We start from the raw sequence: 14,821 nt of genomic DNA on the forward strand, positions 1-14,821 counted from the left end.
ATTTGAACTCATAACCTTTCAGTTAGATGGTCGACACCTTAACGGTTAAGGTTTAAGGACCTTGCCCCAGGGCCCAACAGTGACAGCGGTATTTAAACTCACAACCTTCCATTCAGTTAGCCGACATCTTAATCATTGATGTTTAAGGAACCTTGCCCAGGGGCAAAACAATGGCAATGGGATTTGAACTCACAACCTGCTACCACTTTCCATATTGACTGTACAGTATTCTCAACAGTGAACTAAATAAAATGTCACTGCACACTTTCAGCCATATCAGCTATTCCAGTTGTGCTTCTTGGTTTGTGTGTGTGTGTGTGTGTGTGTGTGTGTGTGTGTGTGTGTGTGTGTGTGTGTGTGTGGTACCCTGTGTGTAATACCACCTTGTATTCATGGAATGGATAGGAATGAGAGAATGATTGAATAATGAAAGTAACTAGTCACTGAATACAAAATGGCGAGGGAAAGAGTCGATTCTTGTTGTTATCTCTCTCTCTCTCTCTCTCTCTCTCTCTCTTTTTCTCTTGTTTTTCTCTGTGTGTGTGTGTGTGTGTGTGTGTGTACGTGCCGTCCGTGCAGGGAGAGCCGTGCCGTTGTGGGCGTGGTGTACACGAGACGACACACACACACACACACACACACACACACACACACACACACACACACACACACACACACACACACATGACTCTATAAGGATCTTCTGGTATGGTAGGCTCACTGAGACCTCTACTGGTAGCTTTAAGGTCGACATCATTCTTCAACTCAAGCTCCATGCAAGCATTTTAGGAATGATGATGATGATGATGATGATGATGATGAGTGCATGATTTGAATTCAGGATCAAATGATACCCCCTGATGTGCATATCACCCCCACAGAGGGATCACATGAGGGTAGTATTTGTTGATACACAGGCTTTGGATTTGGCCATAGATGGCGCCACATATGAGGAGGAGGAGTGCATTGGTTCCATCCAGCACCGTGCACAGCTATGCATGGGGTGTGTGTTGAGTGTGTGACAGTGTGTGTGTCACACACACCAGTGCAGGATTAAAGTTGGTAGAGCTGATGCTGGGACACGCTGTTTTATCAATTAGAGATCTCTGAGCCAGAGAAGCTGCTTTTCCGCTTTCATATTATCCAGATTAAGACCTCGTGTGCACCAGTTCCGGAGAAAGAACTGAATCATTCGGTGGATTTGTGTTATGCCTTTCTGTTGATCATTAACCAGAGGTGTGTATGTGATTGTTTACTTTTTTTTCTCCCCCTTTTCCTCCATCATACTGCTAAGCTAGCAATTCGTCTCGATTGTATTTATGCTAGGTGCTAGTTCTGAACGAGGCTTTTTAATAACCATGAAAACGACCTGGTTCAAGGAGAGTGGGAGGGCATTTAATATCGAAAATATATCTAAATAATGTTTGTGTGTTTGTTTGGGTTTTTTATTTGCTTGCATAATTGTTTTTAAGTGAATTCGTTAGCGCGTTGAGTCCGCATGCTATCAAAGCTAACCTAGCAAAGGGTGTCAATATTTGACTTAGCAGAACCCTGGTTCCTTTCTCATGGAGTGACAGCTGCATGACGGAGCTTCATCTCACCTCTCTCTCTGTCTATCCATCTATCTATCCATCTAGACCATCACTTCAGAGATCAGCATGGCTGAAGAGGAGCTCATGTTCCGCATGGAGGAGGTGGACAGCCTCAAAAGACCTCCTGTCAGCAGATCCATGTCTTGTGGACACTCGGTTGATGATGATGACGACGACTTCTACATCTGCCCCATCACAGATGATCCCATCAGTCCCACACAGGGCATTTGCCACTACCTTAAAGATCTCGTCCACCAAAAACAACTATCCAATTCCTTGCCCAAAACATCCTTCAGCTACAAGGTAACACCTGGTTTGGTTTTTGTTTTTGTTTTCTTTAGGACTCTTTTTTGTTGGTCATACACCCATATAACATAGTGAAGACACTTAAGTCTTTTAAAATTTTCCGTGAAATGGTTTTTGGATCATCCATACCCCCAAATTCAGGAAATCACTCATATGAGTGTGTAGAGAACGATAAACAATGACCATATGTTTAAAGGCAGGTCAACAGCTGCTTCCTAAAACGTCTTCTAAAGCGCTGGAGATCACAGCTTCTTATCTAAATTTATCTCCCTGCCCAAGTCTGACTTTCAAGCCTTTTATATTTACTATATTCACTGCATGTCTTGACGTATTCGGCGCATGCTTTCGGTACACCGATTTCCGTCTTCAGGGTATTTCTCCTGTTACTGTAACTCACTCGGCTGGGTTTAGTGCTTCATTCTCCTTCTTCTGTTGTCAAAAGCAGATCTACTGCTGTTCAAAACGGAGACTGTATAGTGTATATCTAACTGTGCTCTCGCTGTATTTGCCCTCCTCTCCTTAATTTGTTTTACCTCCCCTTCAGAACAAAAACGATCCAGACCCAGCGGTGCATTCCGTCAGGTTTGGGTCTTTAACCGAGAAAGGTCGGGTACGTTGCATTCAACAACTTGAAGCAATTTTTTCCCTTGCGCATAAAAAACTCCCTCTCTCTTTTCCAGTTCTTCATTAATCTCTTTTTTCCCTGTAGCTTCACATCTTCTGGTATGCATGCTTTAATTTTTCTTTTCCAAGACTGTCTCACTCGTTTTCTTTTAACCGTTTGCTCCCTGCAAGGAAACAAACCCCAGGGAAGACAATGGCTTTATAATGAATAAAAAAAAACAACAACATATTAATCATGCATTATTTTTTACAACACTGAAGAAGGGCCACATTTGAACAGTTGGTGCAGGTCTCATGATTATCTGTAACACAGATAAGAGTATATATGTGTGTGTGTGTGTGTGTGTGTCTTTGTGCACACCGTTGACCTATAACCTTTCAGATATTCCAATCAAAACAAAAACGATCTGGAGATTTTGTTTGAAGTCTTGTAAATAATGATGATCAGTTACATAAGTCATATGAGGCTTCCACTCGGACGTTGTGCGTTCTCTTGTATCTACGTTGCTCCTCTTCTGTTTATGCAATCTTGGATTCTGGCCACATATTTCATGATGTACGCCAGGTGTTTGGAACGATTTCGCTGTTGATTTTCAGCGATAATCGTTGCACCGTCTTTTTTTGTTGACCATTTCACACCCTAAACTCTTCCTGTGCTTGCTGGTCCTCCTTTACTTCCAGCTACTTTTGCATGCTCTGTTTAAAAGAAAGAAAACTCTCCCATTTGAATCTGGATGTAATCTTTTTAACAGTGGGTTTGCAGGAAAAACATTAACGTTACGCCTCCTCCTTCTTTCGCCTAGGCCGCTTGGAAACATGCAATTCAGAAAGCAAAGGCAATGCCAGACCCGTGGGCCGAGTTTCACCTCGAAGATGTCGAGACGGAGCCCTGCGTTCGATACAGGTCCGTATTTACAAGTTGGTTTGTTTTGCTCTGTAAAAAAAAAAAGAACGTCCTTTAATGAGTTGTTCTGTATCATAATAGTAGTGTGTAACACGAAGCATGAGGGAGTCACACAGGGTCAGTCGTATGCTCTGGTTTTATGCTCTAAATTTAACACCGCAAGTAAAGTAACTCCCTTCCAGCCGTGATATACGACTGGTGGCTGCGTTTCGGGGCTTACGTGCAGCCAGCAGTAGGGCTTGCACTCTCCTTGGAATGCTTTATACGGTACAGTGTGTTCTGCCTGAGCGGCGCGATGTGCACGTTTACTTATGTAAATAAAAGGCCTGTGCCTGCAGGGAAGTTTTTCCCTAAGAGACTGTCTTGGTGTCAGGGAATTTAGTTTGTTTCACAGTGAATTCACAGCATATTGAGCATTTAGTCAGAGCAGGAGAGAAGTCAATACTGCCACTAAATTGGCGAAGCGAAAGGAAAAAAGGGCTGACTCAGTTAAGCATGTTTAAATGCTCGCAGGTTATTATGTAACGTAGTTAGAATGTTTCAGTTCAGTGTGACTTTCTTGTGCTTTGAAAATATGAGAGATGGGCCACGCCTTCTTTACTGGAACATACAGGCACACCAGATCACCTTATATACATGACCATATATATATATATATATATATATATATATAAGTGTGCGTGTGTGTGTACAATATATGAGAGAGAGATAGATATGACATTTCAATATTTCATGTTACAATGCAATACATATACACACATCTATCTATCTATCTGTGTGTGTGTGTGTGTGTGTGTGTGTGTGTGTGTGTGTGTATACATACTGCATTGCAACATGAAATATTGAAATCATCTATCTGTCTGTCTGTCTACATATACATGCACACACACCTCTATAGATAGATAGATAGATAGATAGATAGATAGATAGATAGATAGATAGATAGATAGATAGATAGATAGATAGATAGATAGATAGATAGATAGATAGATAGATAGATAGATAGATATGTGTGTGTATGTATATGTACTGCATTTTAACGTGAAATATTGAAATCAGTATTTAACTGCTAATTGGCTATTTTATTATGTGAATAAACGTGTTTGATATGACAAGGTTAAAGCAATAAAGGCAATAAAAGGATACAGGAGAAAGAAAAATTCCTTTTTTCTGGTTGATCTTGCCAAGTTATCAATACTAAGGTTACTAAGGCAGTCTGTTGTTCCCTGAAATATTTCCTTAATCAGTTCTTGCACTAAATAGCTGCAGAGAAATCTTAAAAGTCTGCTCTGGTTATCTTGTAGGTACAGCGCCCTTACCGGAGAGTGGGTGAAGGACCAAATCTACATCAAGATGTCCGCTCAGGTATCAATAGCACCGTCATAACTGTTTATTACATGACGTACGGTATTCACATTTAGATTAGTTGACTTTTTTTTTTCTTTCCACTGCTATTAAATGTGTGTTTTTTCCTGCAGCCCTTCGGAAAAGGTGCGATGAGAGAGTGTTTTCGAACGTAAGTAACAGGAAGTTTAATTCGTTCACTCCCAGAGCACATTCCTTACATAGCCGATGAAGACATAGCGTTCCCCTTTTGGAGGTTTCAAGTTTAGGGTCATGGCTTTCCTGTTCTTGGTGACATGACATGGCAACCGTTTTGGAGAAAAAAAAAACAAACTCCTGACTATTTTGATCAGATACCATCGTGAAATGTTTGGCCAGTTTATACTGGTTGAAGTTCAACCCTATGTAAATAGAACCAGAGTGTGACTTCCTTGTTACTGTGGTTTGAAGTTGTTGTTCACACTCTGTGTGCTTTTGTGCTTCGTTTTTCTGCAGAAAAAAGTTGTCCAACTTCTCCCACAGCAGCAACTGGAAATCGGCGTCCAACTATGTGGCCAAGCGCTACATGGAGACCGTGGACAGAGAGGTTTATTTTGAGGATGTCAGATTGCAAATGGAAGCTAAATTATGGGGTGAGGAGTATAACCGTCACAGGCCTCCAAAGCAGGTAGCTTTTTATTTATTTTTTATTTATTTGCTAGTTTCATGTTGCACCCCCCCCCAATCCAGAAAGAGAAGCTTGTATGTTTGGGTCTTGTTTATACTAGGTCGACATTATGCAGATGTGTGTTGTGGAAATGACCTCTCGCCCCGGGAAGCCGATTTACCACCTGGAGCACTACATCGAGGGGCAATACATCAAGTACAACTCGAACTCAGGCTTCGTGAGGGACGATAACATACGTCTTACACCTCAGGTAGCTTTGAAAGCGACGTGTTTTTTTTTTTTGTGTGTGTGTACACATAAAAACACAAGCCGGTGTTCACACTTTTCAACTTTTGTGGTCGTAGGCTTTCAGTCACTTTACATTCGAACGCTCGGGACACCAGCTGATAGTTGTGGACATTCAGGGTGTTGGAGACCTCTACACAGACCCTCAGATCCACACTGAGAAGGGCACTGACTTTGGTGATGGAAATTTGGGTACTTATCACTTTTTTTCTCTTCAGTAACTCGAAACACTTGTGCACAATCTGCCTCAAATCTAGCGAAAGGTCTTGTGTTGACTGTGGGATCAGGGGTGTGCTGAGCACCAGGGTGTGAGGACAGACCCTGAGGAGGTGAGCGGTAAGGATCAGACACCCGTGTGTGTTAGGAGAGAGTGAGGCTTCGTCTACAGCGATTCGCATAAATGTGAAAAAAGCTCCGTGTCCACAATGTTGTTTTTTTAAAAGTCGCTCATCCACACCCAGACGTCCAAAAACGGGTACGTCCCTGTACCGCGCATGAGTAAACCGTGAGACATTTCCAGCTGCCGTCTATTTACTTACAGGCTCTTTGAAACGACGCGGCTATCACTAGGAAATGCATCAATGTCACATGACTAAAAACGCGTTTTCGAAAGTTGGTTTTCACAAACCATAAGCCGTCTCGGTGTGGACGGAAGGCCAAACGGAGAGAACAACATGCGCTTTCAATCGGAAACATATTAGTGTGGACATGACCGCAGAGATGCATGTGTGTGTGCTGTAAACACTAAAAACAGAGAAAACACTTTTATGGTGTTAATATTACCACAGCCGTGTGGTTTTTTTTTTTTGTTTGGTTTTTTTTGTGTGTTTGTTTGTTTTTTTACTGAAGAGCATTTGCAAGGACTTGTTTCTGATGTTCTCTTTCTTTTTTTTTTCCTCCATGACACCATACGCATCATTAAGGCGTCCGTGGCATGGCCCTGTTCTTCCACTCTCACCTGTGTAACAAGATCTGTAAGAGTATGGGCCTCACTCCTTTTGACCTGTCTCCTGCAGAGAGCGCTCAGCTGGACTACACCAACAAGTTACTGGTTAGTCTGAGACCCCATCCCATTTGTGGCATCTCTTAGGGTCCAATTTTGAAGGTAGTAGATCTTTTGAAGATCGATCAGTAGACATTTAAAGAGTTAACCTAAAGACGGTGGTGCTCTTATAAGACAGGAGAAAGAAAACCAAGAATGTGAACAACTCAGAAGAAGGAGGTGTCTGTACTTGTCTGTCCAGTCTGAAAAATGAATAGCAGTTGGGTCTCAGCATGTCTTTTGGGAGGGTGGCTTTGTACTGGATCTCAGCATGTCTTTTGGGAGGGTGTCTTTGTACTGGAAAGATTTGAAACATGTAGCTTTAGATAATCTTTTCAAAAGTGTTGACCAATTTCTCAATAAATGGTGATCTGTCATTAAATATAAGCCACATATAAGTGAACAATATAATATTTATAAACTGCCAAACTCTAACAAAACAAAAATTTCTTATTCAAGTTTAATTACTTATTTAGGTTTTAATATTAGATTTATCTTATTGTCTTGAGTGGCACAGTTGTCTAAGGATTTGCTCTATCGCTAATCGATCACACGGACGTCATAACATCAATAGGGATCATATGCACCACTTCTAATATACTGAATTCAAAATTGCAGCATGATTATGATTTGGCTTCGGATGATAAGCGAGGTTTGTTGTTTTCTAACCGGTTAGCAGTCAGCCAAGACCGTACTCCGTGGCTCGGAGGAGCAGTGTGGCTCTCCCAGGGTGCGGACTACGTCTCTAAGCCGGGGACCCCCCCTCCTGTCTCGTCTCTCGGAGACGTCTTCCGCTGACGATAACATGAGCGACACGGACTCCATTCCCTGTTCGCCGCTGAGCCTCGGTGCCTTCGTAGGCCGCTCCCCCATGAGTAAAGACTCCTATTGTTTAATTAGAATGTACTTCTCGTTATACAAATGTCAGCTTCCGTTTGCAGTTCTTGTTCTTGAGCTCATTGTTTAGTTCCCGAAATGATTATTGGAGTGAAAACCGTAAAAAGTGGGTTTTGTTTTTGCAGGTTGGCCAGGCATACATGAAACAGATGACGCAGAAAGAAACAACTGGTATCGAAAGGTTATGATTAAAAAAAATGTTTTTCCCCAAACAAACAAATTAGCATAGTAGGTGTCATGAGACCTGAAATCATCTTTTATTCCCAGGACTCTGAGAGCGGAGGAGATAGCGGTTGTCCGAGTGAAAAACGCAGCGAAGGAGACCCAGGAGAGCACCATGACAGGGTATTTATTTATTTATTTATTTATTTTTATCCTTTTCTGCTCAGGATCATACAAGCAATACGTACCTAAGCATTCTAGATGTATAGAATAAATAAAATACATTATGTTTATTAATTTCATAGACATTGTTCATTTGTAAGGTATACCGATCAGGCATAACATTAGGACATTATGGGCAGACCGCAGACCAGTTCTTGTGGAACAGACCACAAGAGCTGCAGTTTTGGAGACGTTCTGACCAGGTCGTCTAGACGTCCTGTCAAACTGGCTCAAATCCTTACGCTTGCCCATTTTTTCTGCTTCTAACTCGTCAACTTTGAAGGCAAAATGTTCACTTGTCATAATGATCTGCCTGATCAGTGTATTTTAGTGTGTTAACTAGTAATACAGTCTAGTTTTGGATTCTTCACCTCTGTAATAGTGGGTTTTATACTTCACCATGTAGGCCCGACCTCTCTACCACAGACATTACTCTGAATCGGATGACGACAGTATGCGTCGGGTAAATACAACTAATTCAGTACCCCTTCTTCGCCCTCGAATCATGATCATGTAACCATACAACACACCCCCTTTATATGTTTCTCATCTCACCCTTTCTCCAGCTTTCTACAACCAGTATTCACAATTCTCTCCCATGTTCATTACATTCTCTACCCTTCCTCTCACTTTTTCTTCAGCATAGAGTGGTGGGTAACCCCAGCAAGCTCTCCATTACTGTAACCTTCCCTGAATCCCTGACGGTGATTTCCTGCATGCACCACGTATAGTCTTGCCCTCTGGTTTGAGCATCAGTGTTATTTGTAATCCAGAAAAGGCACATTGGCCCGAGGTCTTTCCCTTTGCTTCTTGGTATTCCAAAGCATGCTGGTATCCGAAGACTGAAGGATAGCTTTTAATTTATGTTCTTGATACCCCACTTATTTTAATCTTGTCTTTCTGCATGTAGATGATTGCTGCTAGTTTGAAAAGACACCGTCGTTCCTCTTCTATAATTAAATGAGACTTGCTTGTGTATCACCACTCCCGTAATTATGTTCACGTTCTTGTATTCTGTGTCTGTTTTATGTAGGCATGTTTTCTTTTAAGTCAAGTCAGGGGTCCCTAAACTATTGCCCGCCAGACATATTTAGAAAATTTAATTTGAAATATATGTTTACTCGTATCATATATGTATTTGATAATAAATGTTGGCTTTCAAACTAAAATTCCCTTTGTTATTAACGAAGTTCAAGGCAACGGTAATTGATTGCTGATAGTAGATTGTTGATAGTCCATTCAGTTTAGATAGTTTTTCCGGCTTCCGGTCCACTGTCATTGCAAGAGCGGCCTCCAGAGGTGAATCACTGGCACCACATGCTGTTTGTTTTTACACACAAGACACCTCGCTAAAATCGTTTGAGGACCCCTGCTTTAAGTGAACGACTCAATACATTTCCACCATCTTTGGGCCAGTATGCATTAGTTACTTAAGTGTATATATATATTTTTCTCAAAATGTCTGCATCTTGCACATGAGAATTGCAAACAGTTGACTGAAACTCAAACAGAGGACTTCTGAGAACTATAAAAAGGAAGCAACCTCATCTGGTTACAAAAGATAATGTCAGTGCTTCTAGAGAAGAAAAAAAATAGAACAGATATAGAGAAGCAGTCATAAGTGAATAAGCGTTTTATGCTGTAGTTGTTTTTTTGTTTTTTGTGTTTTTCATCTTGTCAAGTAACTGTGGTTGATGGTTTTTGCCTTCTCAAAACCTCCACTGTATTGCACAAGACAAACACACAAACCGATTCTGCACCGTTTATGTACCAACCTTTGCACTCCTGAGCATCTTCCTTTATATAGAAACATCTTTTTGTATATGCATTGTCCTTTTACACATGTATAACTTGCTCTTCTCATCAGCTGACAGAGGAAAAATGGAGTTTCTTCCATTCGTCCCGTGCCCACGTTCACAGGCCGTCTTGTGTGGCTGTAGAGGTGGAGAGACTTAACACGTTTCTCGAACGGAAAATCGGAAAATCTATTCTGGGCAAGGTAAAGTTTTATTCGCTTTATAGAAGATTAAATTCATCAATAGAAAATGTCTGTCAGTTTGAGAAATGATCCTTCTTATTGCATTAGTTAGAAATAGTTTAAAAAGATAAAAAAATAAAAAATTCTGCCTTCTCATCACCAGGTCTATCTAGCCATGGTCCGATACCATGAAGCAGGTCGTTTCTGTGAAAAAGACGCACCATGGGACCAAGATTCAGCTGTGTACCATCTGGAAAGGGCAGCGATGTGTGGCGAACTGGAGGCCATTGTAGCCCTCGGTCAGTTATATCTACAGCTGCCACATCACGTTCTACACGAGGTTGAACTGCAGGTACCGCTTGCTGTTTTTCATTCAATTTTATTTGAAAGATGATCGATATGAGCTTGTTTTGCGTGTGAATTTACTTTGTCGATGTGTCGCTGGATTAAAACAACAGGACAATGAAGAGAACCGGAAGAAAGGCTTCCAACTGTTACTACAGGCTGCTGAGGCTGGAGACAGACCCAGTATGATTTTAGTTGCCAGAGCGTTTGATACAGGAGTAAACCTCCCACCTAACAGGTACAATGTCTATGTTGGAATATGCATGGAATATACACTATATGGACAAAAGTGTGTGGACACCTGACCATAAGAATGACCACCTCATTCCACATTTAGTGCCCATTTGCTCTTATAATAACCTCCACTCTTCTGGCAAGATGTTCCACTAGATTTGTGGAGCGTACATATAGAGAATTGTGTTAATTCAGTCACAAGGGTGGTGGAGAAGGTGAAGAGGCCTGGGGTGCAGTCAGCATTCCAATTCTTCCCAAAGGTGTTCAGTAGAGTTGAGGTCAAAGCTTTATAGGAGGCCACACAAGAGCTTTCTCTTTAACTTATGTAAATTATATTTTCATGGAGCTGGCTTTGTGCACCGTGGCATTGTCATGCTGGAACAGGTTTGGCTTTGCCAAGTTGCAAGTAAGATGTAACGCTACCAAAGCCAAAAACAATTGTGTGTGCTTTCGACTTTGTGGTAACAGTTCGGGAATATGGCTGGAAAAATAAGGTGCCCCATTACTTTTGTCCATAGAGTGTATTTATTTCTTTTTAATCCTTTTTGAAATAGTAGAAGCATTTCCTTGATAGTTTTATACACACTGACCTCTGACAGCTGACATTTTTTCCCTTGACCACCACACATTTGCATCTAAAGATGAAAGGTTTACTGCAGGTTTCTGTGTAAGAAGAAAAAAAAAAAAAAAAAAAAAAAAAGAGTTGCTTTTGATTACCGTTTTGTTGTATTTACATTATGCAGGACTCAGGACTGGGAGGAAGCGGTGCATTGGTACGAAAATGCACTAAACATGACCGATTACGATGAAGGAGGAGAGTATGACGGCATGCAGGATGAACCACGCTACCTCCTTTTAGCTCGGTTGGCCGAGATGTACCAAGAAGGAAGATTCGGCCTTACGGCAGATCCTCAGAGAGCAGGTATGTATGAACATGCAATTTAAATTTTTTTATTTTTTTTTTGCTGTGTTTTTGTTTTAATTGTTAAAAGGATAGAGGCAGTGTCACTGTCAGGCATTACTTCTTTTTATGTTACTGACAGACAAAAAATGTATATAATAACAGTTAAAAATATATATATATTTCCAGAGGAAATGCTGATTCACAGAAGCGGAAAGGATATGGGATGTGAAAGGTGCTTTTGTGGTTACTTTAGCTTCCTGCCCACATTATTTAGGTGAACTTTGACCTATGAATTCCCAGGCCTAACTCTTGTAAGCAGAGCCTGGAGATAACGAATAGGGGAGACTGTCGTTTGGTGAACGTCTGAGAAAAAAAAGAATTTGTGAACATCTGAGGGGGGAAAAAATAAATAAATTCTGAAAATCTGAGGGAAAAAATCATTTGTAAAAATCAGAGAAAAAAAAGAATTTGTGAACATCTGAGGGGGAAAAAAGAATTTGTGAACATCTGAGTAAAAAAAAACTAAATTGTGAATATCTGAGGGAAAAAAAAATTATAATTTGTGAACATCTGAGTGGGGAAAAAAAAGAATTTGTGAAAATCTGAGTTTCTGGAAAATGGACACTCAAATCTCTTTGATTCCACCTTGTGTATTTATATTTATCAAATACATTACAAAAGGGCCCTTAAGAATTCTTTTTTTTTTTTTTTTTTTACATGCAATCAGTAATTTCACACTGTATATGACTTACCTTGAACTGTATCTGAGTTTAAAACCTACAATTAAGATGATTTAAACAGGAACCTCACAAGCTTCCCTGGTCTCCTTCCTCTGTAGGTGATCTCTTCACTGAGGCAGCTGATGCCGCCATGGAGGCGATGAAGGGCAGACTGGCTAACCAGTACTACATGAAAGCTGAGGAAGCTTGGTCTGCAATGGAGGAGTGAAGGAACTGAAGGAACTCCTCAGACTTCTAACGTTGTTCAAATTTGTGTGAAAATATGTTTACACGCTCTTTTTACAGCATTTTATTTTCCGGTGTGCTGGTGTGCGATCCGGTTTTATAATTAGGGGGTGTCTTAAGCCACGCTTCCACACAAGCCTTTGAGAATATTTGGGTTCTCTTGTAAGCTGGTCAGTAATTCAGAGCACAAAAGGGAACAGAAATCAGATCAATCTGTGATTAAAGGAAACAAGGTAGACTATTAGCAATGGCAGTGACATCATCACATCACCGTCTAACGGTATAATATTAATGAGACGACGCAGACGAATCAGCACTATATACTGTTTATACTTACAATTTTAGATGCATCAGTTGTTTCCGTTCCGTTTTTTGATTAATATGCATGTCATGAGTGTCAGGATCAATATTGTAGGCAAGAATAGGACTAAATCCCTTTATTTTATATTATTTAATATGCACACACACACACACACATTGGCCCTGGTGATATCCCTGAGAAATATCGAACAAATGTGAAACGCCCCGCTCGGAAAGCACTATTGAAAACAGATAGATGGATAGATAAAGACAAAGTGAATGATGTAACTCTCTTTGCTATATTGTCGTCTTGTGGTCTGCCTTTCTTGGTTGTAATAATGTAATCGATTAAACAGGCTCGGATTCAATTTCTGTTTTTATCTATCTTTATGCTGAAGACAAATTTGTGACTTTTGTTTACAGGAACTAAAACTTGTACAATAAAAATACAAGTGTGAACAAGTGCTATATTTGCTGTATGAGTGCTTGTCATGTGTATTATGGGCTGAATTATGAGTGCCTGAGGTAATGATGAATTATGGAAGATACAGGATAAAGACGCGTGTGAAATGCAAAATAACGGCGGTGTAAAGAGCACCTGAGAATCATAAAGTGATAGATAGCTTACTGCAAAACATACTACACAACAAGTTGTCACCAATTCCAAGATGCCTTGAGTAAAGTTCTTGAGTATCTGATTTGAACAGTACTTCAGAATTTGACTCATATTGAACGTAGGCTCACAAAAATGTTCTAGTCCTTAACACTAAGACACACATAGTGAAAAGTTTAAAGATTATCTGATTTTGATGTTGATTTGAGGTTTTATTTCCGAAAACACAAACCAAATTGTACACCTCAGCACTACTTTACCCAAAGATCAACTCATCAGCCTCTTCAACACGCCACGACGAAAGGAAGAGCGAACAAGTACAAAAGCGATCTTTTGAAAAGGTTTCTTTAATTAACAAGTAAAATTAGTATCATGTCACAAAGTAGAAGAACCATTAGTTTTCGATGCGCAAATAAAATTTAATCATTTTAGATTAAATAAAACCAAGTATTAAGAAAGGACTGATTTAATGCAGCTCTTGGTCTCAGAGAAAAACAGTATCGAGCCTGGTTTGAAAATGTAAGAAGTACAAAGTAAAGATATTTGTATTAAAAATGTAATAAGTGAGAGTAAAAAGAAAAAAATATTGTACCAGAAAAATCTACAAGTAAGTAGAGTACAGTAACAATGTATTTTGTTATTTACGGGGGAGTAGTTCGGGGGGCTCAGTGGTTAAGGTGCTGTTTTACCGATCGGAAGGTGGAGGGTTCAAGCTCTGGCATCACCATGCTGCCACTCTTGGGCCCTTGAGCAAGGCCCTTAACCCTCTGTGCTCCAGGGGCGCCGCATCATGGCCGACCCTGCGCTCTGACCCCAGTTTCCGAGCAAGCTGGGATATGCGAAGAACCAATTTCAATGTGCTCTAATGTATATGTGACAAATGAAGGCTATTTTATTTGTACTTTATTACTTCCCATCTCTGCCTTGTACCCTGAGAGATGTGGGACCAGTCGAATCGGGGGAGTCTGTTGCAGTATGTGGTAAGATAAGTGCTGTGATGTAGAGGGGCGCTGGTCCGTTTTCTGCTTTGTAAATGTTTTCAATCTGATGCAGGCAGCAACAGGAAGCCATTAGCAATGAGGTGGTGTGGGAAAATTTTATATGGTTAAAAGCAAGTCTTGCAGCTGCAATCTGGATCAGTTGCAGAGGTCAAATGTCACTCTGAAGCAGGTCTGCCAGGACTGTGTTGCAGTAGTCCAGTCTTGAGATGATGATTGACTGATCAAGCACCTGAACTGCTTGTGTGGTTAGAAAAGGATAAATTGTCTCGATGTTGTGCTCCTAATTAACATGAGATTAGATTAGCTGTCCTTGCTTGGTACATCATGTCTTTAAAGAGCTCACTTTGTGCATAGAAGCATTGTAATACTGGTACAGATTTATGCCTCAGGAGTGACTCTTCACTCTCTATGGACTACTGGACCAACAGCATAAACA

General features: G+C 40.6%; 1 protein-coding gene across 11 annotated transcripts; it reads left to right on the forward strand.

The window, feature by feature from the left end:
- The first annotated feature begins 606 nt into the window (after positions 1-606).
- On the forward strand, positions 607-13,239 carry eef2k (eukaryotic elongation factor 2 kinase). Of its 11 annotated transcripts, none has more exons than XM_083555571.1 (20): positions 723-1,236; positions 1,638-1,895; positions 2,443-2,508; positions 3,326-3,426; positions 4,731-4,791; positions 4,905-4,942; positions 5,266-5,437; positions 5,538-5,687; positions 5,782-5,914; positions 6,646-6,773; positions 7,441-7,639; positions 7,787-7,842; positions 7,929-8,006; positions 8,452-8,508; positions 8,687-8,749; positions 9,913-10,044; positions 10,187-10,375; positions 10,482-10,606; positions 11,346-11,524; positions 12,345-13,239. In XM_083555571.1, the coding sequence occupies exons 2-20, from the start codon at positions 1,659-1,661 to the stop codon at positions 12,452-12,454; spliced, it is 2,274 nt and encodes a 757-aa protein (XP_083411697.1). In that variant the 5' UTR covers positions 723-1,236; positions 1,638-1,658; the 3' UTR covers positions 12,455-13,239. The 11 variants fall into 11 exon arrangements, with proteins under 11 accessions (XP_083411705.1, XP_083411702.1, XP_083411707.1 ...); XM_083555575.1 differs by having other exon boundaries at positions 732-1,236; positions 7,444-7,639; XM_083555574.1 differs by having other exon boundaries at positions 1,105-1,244.
- Positions 13,240-14,821: the final 1,582 nt, after the last annotated feature.

This window comes from Silurus aristotelis, assembly GCF_946808225.1.
Source record: "Silurus aristotelis genome assembly, chromosome: 12".
Classification (NCBI taxonomy): Eukaryota; Metazoa; Chordata; class Actinopteri; order Siluriformes; family Siluridae; genus Silurus; species Silurus aristotelis.

Excerpts from the sequence above, each read along its gene's own strand:
- eef2k (XM_083555571.1), top strand. The coding sequence starts at position 1,659 with ATGGCTGAAGAGGAGCTCATGTTCCGCATGGAGGAGGTGGACAGCCTC. Across the intron at positions 7,640-7,786 it reads CGTAGGCCGCTCCCCCATGA|GTTGGCCAGGCATACATGAA; the intron begins GTAAAGACTCCT and ends TTGTTTTTGCAG. Across the intron at positions 8,750-9,912 it reads CCTTCCCTGAATCCCTGACG|CTGACAGAGGAAAAATGGAG; the intron begins GTGATTTCCTGC and ends TCTTCTCATCAG.